The 11693-nt window shown below is 29.9% G+C and overlaps 1 protein-coding gene across 1 annotated transcript; it reads left to right on the top strand.

Moving 5' to 3' along the window:
• Positions 1-7428: 7428 nt before the first annotated feature.
• On the top strand, positions 7429-11068 carry LOC110662208 (cytokinin hydroxylase). The gene is made up of 4 exons (XM_021821110.2): positions 7429-7794; positions 7940-8169; positions 8891-9499; positions 10503-11068. The coding sequence occupies exons 1-4, from the start codon at positions 7512-7514 to the stop codon at positions 10926-10928; spliced, it is 1548 nt and encodes a 515-aa protein (XP_021676802.1). The 5' UTR covers positions 7429-7511; the 3' UTR covers positions 10929-11068.
• The last annotated feature ends 625 nt before the right edge of the window (positions 11069-11693 follow it).

An 11693-nucleotide genomic window follows, 5' to 3' on the forward strand; every position in this document is an offset into this window, starting at 1 on the left:
GATTAATCATTTAGGTGCAGTTTGTCATGCTTGCACATAGAACTATTTTCAATTAATAATATATAAAATATTAAATAATTTGCTAATTATTAGAAATTTTTGTAATTCAATAGAACATAATAAGTAATAACTTGATTGACTATACAACAACATGATCACTTTTTTATTATAAAAGTAAATAATCATAAAATAAATAAATGAGAAAATTTAAATTTAAAGCATCCTTATATCTTACATTTTAAAGGTGAATAATAATAATAATTCATGATTGGCATCATTAGGAAAAATTTAAGGTTATCGTATATATAATGCTCGGGGTGTATATATATTCCAACAATGTTGGGGAATTAGAGCGTACGCATATGGATGAAGTTGAGCCGAACATTCTTCACCGACCAATCTAATTTTTTCAGACCCTAATTCCTCCCCACTCCCAATATTTGCATTATATTTACAAGCACATTACGTGTGGTTTGCATCATATTTTTATTTTTATAAATAATTATTATTTTACTATTTTTTTATAAGTAAAGCATAAGCCTAAATTGTTACAATAAAATTATAGTTATATTAACTTCATATTCTATTAATAAAACAGTGAACTTATTTTCGTTTCACTTTTTAATATTTATTACAAACATATACAACATGTGTATATTTATTTTATCCATTCATGAAATATGAATAAAACACATGATGGATCTTATTACTTTTTTCAATATGTTAATTTCCTATTAAGTGAATGTATACAAAAAGGTCACATATATATAAATATAAAATAAATAAAGATTTAATTTTTTTTAAAAAAGCATAAATTCATTAATAATATCAAAATTTTAATCATTATAAATGATTACAGGAGAGACAATATTTAAATTATGTAGATCATACATAGAACTTACTACTATAGGCAATAAAATTTATACATACTTTAAAATAATAATATTGAATCTTTTTACTTAAAAATAATATTGATAAAATATATAAATTTTACAAGCAGTTACTGGTTTTTTGTTTGATTTGTATGATAAAATAATTGATTTGGACTTTTCATACTTAGAATATTTTTTTAAAAACTTGATGCATATAATGCATATGACTTATACAGATGAGTTCAAGTCATCATGCATTAATAAAAAACACAATTCGAATTACTAAACTTGATTTGTAAAAGATCCACATCTACAAATTAAGATGTAAAATTTTCAACCAAATAAACATAATAATCATACTTTTATTTATAATAACTAAGAACTAAACTCTCATAATAAAAAAGATAATTATAAAATTGAGAGAAATAAATTCAAGACCTATTAAAAATGATAGATCTGATAACAAATTTTCAATACCTATTCAAAAGGAAATATATTTTAAAGTTCTTAAAAAAAAAAAAAAAGAAGAAAAGAAGATTTAAAAGAGAGAGGTAGGGTTGTTACCAACAAGAAGTTATCCCTCTCTCAAATCTTCTATGAGTTTAGAGAGAGAAAGTAGATAAAATAGAAATAAACAAAACTGTAATTAAATGTTTAAGAAGTAGTAAAATAATGCGGCAAGGACAGTGTATCACATGAAAAATGCTAGGCCTTGTGTGTATGGTAGCATAAATGGATATGGTCGAAACACGCAGGAAGAAAAAGTTGGTATGTGCGCAGATCTTCACAGCCATTGGGCGTAGAGTTTGGACTTCGGAGTTCGCTGTTTTCTGCCTTCTTTTCCATCGTTCCCTTCTACACAGCCGGCCCACAATTTAGTTAATTTATAAGTCAATAATTTTTTTAAAATAAAAAATTATAAATAAAATAATATTTGACTTGATTTATAAATTTAAAAATATATATATACTTCAGAATAAGTGAAAAATTATAAATTACTTTTTTTTAATTATTTATTTATTATTATAAAATTAGTTTTTAATTAAATAAAAGACTATATTATTTTAATAATTTTTTAAAATACAAATATTACCATTATTTTAACAAATTCTTATTATCTTAATTAAATAGAGAAGTTTGTGAAAAAATAATTCACGCAATAAGATGAAATGAAATTTTATATTGTGGCCGTCCATGCATTTCATGAAAAATGCCACAATTTTCACGATGGATTTAATGCTAAAAGTAAAAGATAATGGCAAAAGCTGCAAGCAGATACGTACTGCTGGCTGCTGCAAATTTTGTATCCTAAATACCTAAATATATCTCACATGATAATTTCATGCTTCTATTTATAAATTGCGTGTAATCTCATAGCATTTTCCAAATTTTTTGGCGCACACTTAACACATTATTATTACCCTTATATATTGAGACTTAAAGTCTTCCTTTGTTTGGGCTTGAAATTAGGAGTTTAAATTTTTCTTTTTAAAAAAAAATATTTTTTAATCTTTTTAAAAAATAATTTAAAGTATTTTTCTCACTAAAAGAGAAAAAAATAAATGAAAAACTAAAATCTCATGCAGTTATATAAGGTTGATCGTCTCCAAAATTCGGTGGGTATATATCGGCCCCATTGTTGGGTTACTATAATAATGTTCTATTTTATTATGAAAATGAAAGGAACTCCAATACCAGGATGATGAAGTTTCACTAATTATTAATAATAAAAATAATTAAAAAAGCATGGAGACATGCAATATCTGTAATTTTGTCATGTATCAATGACAATGTAGTCTTGGAAAAAAAATAAAAAAATCAATGATCATGTAGTGAAATGACTTTATAATGTGAATAATCCTTGTATAGAGCCACTTGGGTTAGACCCTGGTTGAGTTGGATTGGCAAATACCAACTAATAAAAAAATGTAGGTAAGGCTCACAGGAGTGTGGAGATAACGGCCACTGCAGATTTGAGTGTCAACGCAAAAACATTATTAGTATGGTAGTTACCGCCCCAATACTATCGCTTACCGACCATAAGTAATACCTGTCCTAAAATCAACCTATTTCTTTTGAGAATGAGTCCTAAATCAACTTTAACCGTTGAAAAACAGATCAATGCTTGTTTATTACGCGCTGTTATAACTTCGGCATAGCATCCTGCTGCTGCATTCTTTTTTATTTTTTGAATGTGTCAAAAGTTGTTTCTTTTAGCCGTAGTTATACCCTAACAAAGTCCCAATCACTTCGAATCGATGCTTTTTTTTTTTCCTAAATGAAAGAAAATTTTTAAAAATTTGTAAGTATTAAATTAACTTAAATCAAATTAAATTGTAACCGATTTCTTATAGTTTAATTTTTTTATATTTATATATTTTCAAAAAGTGAATTAGGTCTAACTCACTTTAAAAGTTAGCTTAAAGAGAAAGAGTATTTAAAACCATATAAAATATACATTACTCCTATCACAAACTAATATGAGATTTTAACAATATTTACGCTAATAATTATATAGAGTATACTTATCATATTTTTAATATATTCTACGATTTGCCATTTTTGAAAGTAAAGTAAGAGAAAAGAAAATGGTGAAGGCTCACCATTGAAACTGATAGAGGCATGTCAGGCTTGAATCCTCGATTTAAGGGTTTTTCTGGTCTTGACCCATTTTGAAGTGGAAAAGTGGAGATTGCACCCTATGAATACAAATATGCGTTTTCTTGTTTATTTACAATTTCATATGAATTAAAAGAAAGAACTTTTTTTTTTTCATTCTTAAGAAACATTCATTTTCAACATTTAACATAATATATATTATTAGTCATACACTCACTCAATTTTGAATTTCATAGTTGAAATATGAGATATTACAAAATTTAAGCTTTCACGGTAATATATAGAGAAACATCAATGTATACATAAATTAATCACACCACTAAAGTGTTACTTATTATTTTTTTTATCTAAAGCTAAAGTAAAGGAGAAAGTATTTAGTGATTACACTCAGTTTATTTCGCGAAAAATAATTTGTATATGAATATTTTTTATTATTTTGTTGTAATATTAAACTAATAGTATATATTTATGTTATATATGTATAAGTATTTTCATATTTTAATAAAATTATCAAAGATTAAAAAATAGAAAATGACTTCTTTTTTCAATAAGAGGAAGTCATTTTCTTTAAGAATGACTTAAAGAATATTTATTTTAGCTTATAAGTCGATCAAATCTACTTAGATGTAAAAAATTATAAATAAGTTAATGTTTAGTTTGACTTATAAGTTAAAAACTACTTAAAATAAATCAAAAGTTATTATCATTATAATTTTGACTAAATAAAAGACTATATTATCCTAATAATTTTTTAAAATATCAGTACTATCTTTATTTTAATAACCACAATACTTAATGATATATCATTATTAGTTATTTTGACAAATTAAATTATTTTTAAGCATTTTTTTATCAAACACTTAAACTATTTAAAAGTTAATTTTAACTAATTTTACCAAACAATTAATTACTTATTTTTAAATTAATTTATAAGTTCAAAAAAATAATTTAAGTATCAAGTTAAAAGATAGTAGTTAATCCAAATACCCTCTTAATTTTTCTTTTGGCCCATTCTCCTGAGTATGTTAAAAAATACGAAAAATATTTTTTATAAAAACATTTTCCGTGAAATAAATAGTCTAAATATTTTTTTTAAGCTTTTCTAATTAAATATTATTAGAGTAAAATTTATTGAACCAATGAATTTTAGCACAATGATATTAGGTCATTTTTTCATTTTCAAAACAACGAAATATAAATTTTAGTCAAAGAATAAAAACAAAGAATAAAGTTTCATTGATGGATAAGTATTTAATTACTTTAGTAATAACATGGAATTAAGTGTTTAAATATTAATAATCTCCTTAAGCTAGCTAGTTAATTCTCCATGGAATACAATGTCGGAGCTGCAGAGATGGAGTACTCTAACACGGCATTTCACCGTTTGTATATAAACTCATGTCAAGATTCAAACTTGTAATTATGTGCTTGCTCAGTACACATTGCAAAAAGAAAACAAAAATCAATTACAAAAAATAGAATTGTTTGCTTTTCAACAAATATTTTTCCTTAAATAATAATTTAAATTTTCTTCGACAATATTTAAAAGTTTAAATTAGAAATATCATGAGAAGAAAAGGATTCCAGTTGCTTTTATTTTCTTGTTTATAATAATGTTGTGTGTGTTCATTAATTGTACTATTGGCTTCATATAGGTGACAAAATCATAGGTTTTCTTTCATTTTTCAACGATTTGGTACCTTACTTTCATCTACCAAGTCTAATTCTAGGGTTAGACGATATTAGGTTTTGTTTGAAAAAAATCATTTATAATAAAAGAATTCAATTCAATTTTCACACGATTATATTATTTTTAGCATAATTTTTATTTATTTTAAAATGATATTTTTTAAATTAAACAGACTTGAACTTTTTCATCTATTAAATTTTCTAATATGAGAATTGACAAAAAAATAAGTCAATTAAATTGAGTTATTATAAAATTCTAGTTTCTTAACTACAAGGAGTTAATGATCTTTGTTTAATTGGAGGGTGTTTGATTTAGTTTATGAAAATTAACTTATAATTATTTAAAATTTTAAACAGTTACGTGTTTGGTTAAAGTGTTTATAAGTGACTGGTAAACAACTAATGTATTTAGTAAAAAAATAGTTTATACTCATATTTATTATTAAAATAACTAAAAAGGATATTAAATGAGATTTATGATAAAAATTTTAAAAAATAAATGAGAATAATATAGTAAAATACTTGATCAAACTACCTTATAAAAACTACCTTATAAGCATGAAAATAAAAAGTTAATTTACTCAACTTATTATTTTTTTTTTTTAAGAAGTGCTTTTATATTTATTTGTAAAATCTAGGAGAAACTTAGCATGCAACGTCCAGTTAAGCCCCAGTCACTAAGCCTCCCTAGTATAACTAACCTAGAAAAAAAACATGCTAAGTACAAAAAAACTGGAGACCACAGATTTAAAATGGCTTAGGCAGAAAACAAAACTGACCCACCAGACAAACAAATAGAACTCAAGCAAATAGCAAGATCGTAACTAGAAAAGCCCACAACCTATCATAAAAACAAGCACCGAAGCAAACAAATGTAGCCAATTTACAATCCCACTCTAACAACATACAACAGCAAATAAATTCACAACCACTCACAACTATGCTACAAAATCATAGTCCAAGCCAGCACCTGTTTCGCCAATGAATCAGCTACTCCATCAGTTTTTATTAATTTTTTTTAATTTACAATTTTAATTTGTAAATCCAAAAGTTATAATAAATAAATAGATCTATTTATTTTTAAAACATATAATAAGCTAGTTTGACGAGCTTATAATAAGTTAAGATAAAATTAAAGATAAATTGAATGCGACGCACGAAAATTCATCCATTATAACCTTGGATAAAAAATAATTTATTTTAATACATAAAAAATTGTAGCAGTAGAACTAGTGGTGTTCCAAATGGGAGTTTACATAATTACTTAAAAAAATTTGATTTTATCATTTTTATCTAATTAAAAATAGGAATTAGTAAAAGGATATAACCTTGGTTTTCTTCATCTTGGGATGGGTGGGAGGTTCTTAATTAATTACATTTGATTATTCATCGTTAAGAAAAACGAGAATCTGATCATTGACTTGTGAATTCAATATTTGATCTTTGACCAGATAGACTTGAGTGAATCTCGAGATGAATGAGATATGCATGGCCCTCTAATGCTATAGAAGAAGGGTGTGATGCAACTGAATTCAAAACTCAAAATCAAAAACAGAACTTCAATATAAATATTTTTTTGGGTGTGAATGACTTAAAATTGAGAAATATTTTTGTTAAAATGACCAAACCTTTACTATAAAAGCGATCCATCACGCTTTCATAATTTTGTAATTTTGCATGTACATATTTATATTTTCACATTATAACGTTTAATATGACTTTGATTTTGAAGGTTTCTCGGTCTAAATTAGAATTAGAATTAGAATTGTTGTTGGTGGTGGTGTGGATATTTCCTACACATATCAGATCACGGCTCATGGAATACGAAAAAATAGGACAATTTTAATTTACTATGGTGCTCTTATTGTTAAAAATAGACGGTTTCTTATGAATCCATGTAAGCAGAAGATCAGTCAAATATCTTTTGTGGCGAAGTGCTATTGGCTGGACTTGGACGGCTTCCTTACAGGGCAAATTGGCTAACTGAAAACGCAGGCTGGCAAAAGTCGAACGACAAAATGGGAAAATGTAGAGATGCTATTTTATTAACAAAAAAAAAGTCTGCCGTTCGAAAAAAATTAAAAAAAAAAAAAAAAGATAAGAGAGACCCAAAAAGTTGAATAATAGACGCTTGAAAAATGTTCAAAAAGACATATAAATGTGCAGTTCCTCGGTCAAAACTCCGACATTTTCCATCTATAAATACCCATTATGTTTCTCTCCTTTACATCAACCAACATATATTAGCGATCAACTTCAAAGATATAGCTGTCTCTTTGTGTTGTTTTAGCTAGCTCGATTCTTGTCTCCGTCTCCGGCTCTGTGAGAGAGATGGAGTTTTTCCAGCTTTTTAACTTGACCTTTACTGGCGTTTTCCTTTACTTGTTATTTAGACTAGCGATTTCTTTGTGGATTTCACCTGCTAGGACTTATATGAAGCTTAAAAAGAATGGGTTTGGAGGTCCAACCCCAAATTTCCCTCTAGGGAATATTGAGGAGATGAAAAAGATCAGTAGAAGTAGTGTTGCTGCAGCTTCTGCTGGATCTTTAGCAGTCTCCAATGATATTCACTCTACTGTCTTTCCTTACTTTGCTCAATGGCAGAAGGTTCATGGTATGTGTAATTCTTCTAGTTTTTCACATTATTATCATCATTCTTTTCTATTTCTGTTGAAAACTATTCGCCGCACTGCGATTATATATGGTACGTAGATAACAAAGATAAAGGCCCTTAATACGAGTATTTTTTTGTTTTGCAGGGAAGGTGTTCATATACTGGTTAGGTACAGAGCCATTTTTATACATAGCAGACCCGGAGTTCCTTAAAAGGATGTCTACAGGCGTCATGGGCAAAAGCTGGGGAAAGCCCAATGTGTTTAAACATGACAGGAAACCAATGTTCGGTAATGGTTTGGTTATGGTTGAAGGTGATGACTGGGTTCGTCACCGCCATATTATCACTCCTGCACTCTCACCGGCCAGCGTGAAGGTTAACTCTCTTTCTCTCTCTGTCTCAGGGAATATTCTACATATTTAAGTTATTTGGTTCGGTGGAAAAATCTTCACTCTTTACATTCAACAGTTTTGATTTTCAATCAGCTGCACCGTTCACCATGATCACTCAATCACTAACATGATGAGAAATTATTAGTAATCAATATGATGCTACTTTCTACTTCTTTCATTATTATGAATTTTATATAGTGAAAATTCACTAACGAATTTCACTTAAATGTGAGTGAGAAGCATTATCGTGGCAAAAGTATCTGATAATTTAATATTAATATAAATTGTGAAAGTTGAAAGATGGTGAACTTTTTAGAATAAAGATAAAAAAAAGAAAAACACTGAAAATTTGATATTTATATATATAAATGTTAAATCAAATGAATGGATAAAGGTGTGTGTGACTTTCTACGAATCTAGAAGTTAATTAAATTTTCTACTAAATTATGGCCAAAGCTAAAAGATTGGCGGGTGCAAATTCTGCAGAATGAATGCCTAGAATTTAACTGCCTTAGAAGTCATGAATCCTAATCTATGAAATATATATATATATATATTGATAAGCAAATTTCTGCATCGAAGTGTTACTTTTACAATTTTAAGGAGATACAACCTATATGTCTAAGCTAGCTAGCTAGAGATTTGTCTTATATTCATATTTACATTATCAACCCACTAAATTCTGTTGCATGACCTATAAACAGGCTATGGCAAGCTTAATGGTGGAGTCCACCACTAAGATGCTGGACAAGTGGACAAGCCTCGTAAATTCCGGCTGCCAAGAAGTTGACGTCGAGAGAGAAATCATTGCAACAGCCGGAGAAATCATCGCCAAGACAAGTTTTGGGATAGGCTACGAAAATGGGAGGCAAGTGTTCGAGAAATTGAGGGCCATGCAGTTCACTCTGTTCAAGACTAACCGTTACGTGGGAGTGCCCTTCAGCAGATTCTTGTGCCCTAAGCAAACCCTAGAGGCCAAAAATCTTGGACAAGAAATCGATGACCTTCTTATGACGATTATAAGAGATCGTAGAAATTCCAATGGAGGGTATTCTCAGAAGGACTTATTAGGGTTATTGCTGGAGGAGAATCATGAGGAGGGGCGGCTAGGGAAGACCTTGACAACGAGGGAACTAGTCGATGAGTGCAAGACTTTCTTCTTTGGTGGCCATGAGACCACTGCACTGGCACTGTCATGGACATTGCTGCTTTTGGCGGTACATCCAGAGTGGCAGGATCAATTAAGAGAGGAAATTAGACAAGTTACTGGAGATAAAGAGATCGATTTCTCCACGCTTGCTGGGCTTAAGAAGGTATACATATACACGTTTCTCACACATATTTGAACGTTTTATTACTTGCTTGATGAGTTGTGTGCATATAATTCAGAGATCTGAGTTCTTGTAGGTGAAAAAATTGGAATTAGAGTAAGTGAACATGCACTATGCATACGTAAAATTAACAATACCATCACATGCATTTCTTCCACTATGAAACACATTTCTCACTTACAACAATGAAAAGCAATTGTTTTACTTAACCAAAAAAGGATTTGGGGTATCTCATTTCTGTGAAGAGATCTTTAATTAATTTAAAATTAACCTAGCTAAGATGAAGAGGTTTCCCTTAAAATAATGTTAGTAGTTTTGAAAAATCAAATACATAATCATGCATGACTAGTATTCTTTAATTACCAAACACCTAAAAATAATTTTCAATATTTTAAAGTAGGTGTTTCGATCTTGGTACTTAAAAGAAAATGGCATAAATAAAACATATTATATCTTTTTTCTAGTAGTTTGGAATAGTGGAATTGGATTTGAAGAGTACCATTGGGTAGGTGGTGTTCATAGACCATATTCAAAATGGTCAAGGTCAAAACAGCATTAGCAACAGTCCACGCGCACATTATCACAGAAATCCTGTCATGGTGCTTACAGGATTTGGGGCAAGAAAAAGAAAGGACAAGAAAATAAAAGAAAAGATGACAAGTCAATGTCATTAAAACTACGTAGCAAGCAACAAAACATCACTTCCGTGCGATAATCAGAATTGAGAACAGCAAGTGGCTAAACCCCAAAGCCTTTGACCAGCCAAAAGTGCTAGCTTGGCCTGGTAGTGGACGCGGCCGTGGCTCTACCTAGCCGGGCATTATTACAATACGATGACAGCCATTGCGTTTAGCGTTTTGTCTGTTATTGGAAATTAATACGACATGAGCAGCACAAGGGAAATTCTTGAATTGGGTGTCGAACGCGTGTCGTTTCTTTATCCTTTTTTCTCGAATTTCGGCTAACCATGTGAAATTTTTTGCAGATGGGATGGGTGATGAACGAAGTTTTGAGGCTCTACTCCCCAGCACCTAATGTTCAAAGGCAAACCAGAGAAGATATTACTGTAAATAACCTCACCATCCCCAAGGGAACCAACGTCTGGATTGATGTTGTAGGCATGCACCATGACCCTGGTCTTTGGGGAAAAGATGTCTACGAATTTAAACCTGAAAGGTTCGATAATGACTTGTATGGTGGATGCAACCACAAGATGGGGTATTTACCTTTTGGGTTTGGAGGGAGAATGTGTGTAGGCAGGCACTTAACCATGATGGAGTATAAGGTTGTTCTGTCCTTAATTCTGACTAGGTTTTCTTTCTCCCTGTCCCCAAATTATTCTCATTCTCCTTCTATTATGCTCTCCCTGAGACCAAATTTTGGGCTGCCTCTCATTGTTCAACCCCTGTAGGGTAGGAGTTTTTACCCTGAAAATAGTTTGATCTTCATGTGTAGTACTCTTTCAGCCACCATGGGCTTGTGTCTTTTCGTAGTGGTTTTGTTGTTTTGCAACATGTATGGAAAATAACTGAAAGCATGTTCCTCTGTTCATTCTCTTCTTATTGAATGCTTCTATAATTTGTCATTTGATACTTTGATTGGTTCAAATAGGTTATCCGAAAATGACTTTTAATCAAATTGATCTGGTACGGATCAAAATTAAGATGGGAATTCAAACTTCAAACCTAACTGACCTAAAAAAAGTAAACAAGTTTCAATGTAGTCAAACATATAAATTTCGAGGTAATGAACGCGCTAGACTAGATGAATAGTTAAACCCTAATTACTCGGCAAGACAAGAACAGAACTATTGTCACTAACGTTTTCAACAGGGACAATTTGACACGCACGTGTTCAAGATTTGCAATGTTAGGCATCTTACCGTGCAATAACCCAAGGTTTTTAATCAAGGGACAAAAGTTGTCATTATATGATAAGAACACCACTTAAAAATAAAAATAAGAAAAAGAGAGAGCAGGAAGACTAATAGAGGATTTCCTCTATTTACTGTGGACCTTTGGCTGTTAACAAGATTTGTTTTGTCAGATTACCAACAGTACAGACTCGTTGCATAAGCCTCCTAGGTGATTACAGGGTAAGAATGCCGCACTTCTCTATTCAACCAAATTAATCATCAAAACAAAATAAAAAGATGTCGTTCCACATCAAGTAAAGC

The sequence above is a fragment of the Hevea brasiliensis genome, chromosome 13 (genome assembly GCF_030052815.1).
Source record: "Hevea brasiliensis isolate MT/VB/25A 57/8 chromosome 13, ASM3005281v1, whole genome shotgun sequence".
NCBI lineage: Eukaryota > Viridiplantae > Streptophyta > Magnoliopsida > Malpighiales > Euphorbiaceae > Hevea > Hevea brasiliensis.

Coding starts and splice junctions, on each gene's coding strand:
- LOC110662208 (XM_021821110.2), top strand. CDS start 7,512: ATGGAGTTTTTCCAGCTTTTTAACTTGACCTTTACTGGCGTTTTCCTT. Junction 8,170..8,890: donor TCTCACCGGCCAGCGTGAAG/GTTAACTCTCTT, acceptor ACCTATAAACAG/GCTATGGCAAGCTTAATGGT. Junction 9,500..10,502: donor CGCTTGCTGGGCTTAAGAAG/GTATACATATAC, acceptor AATTTTTTGCAG/ATGGGATGGGTGATGAACGA.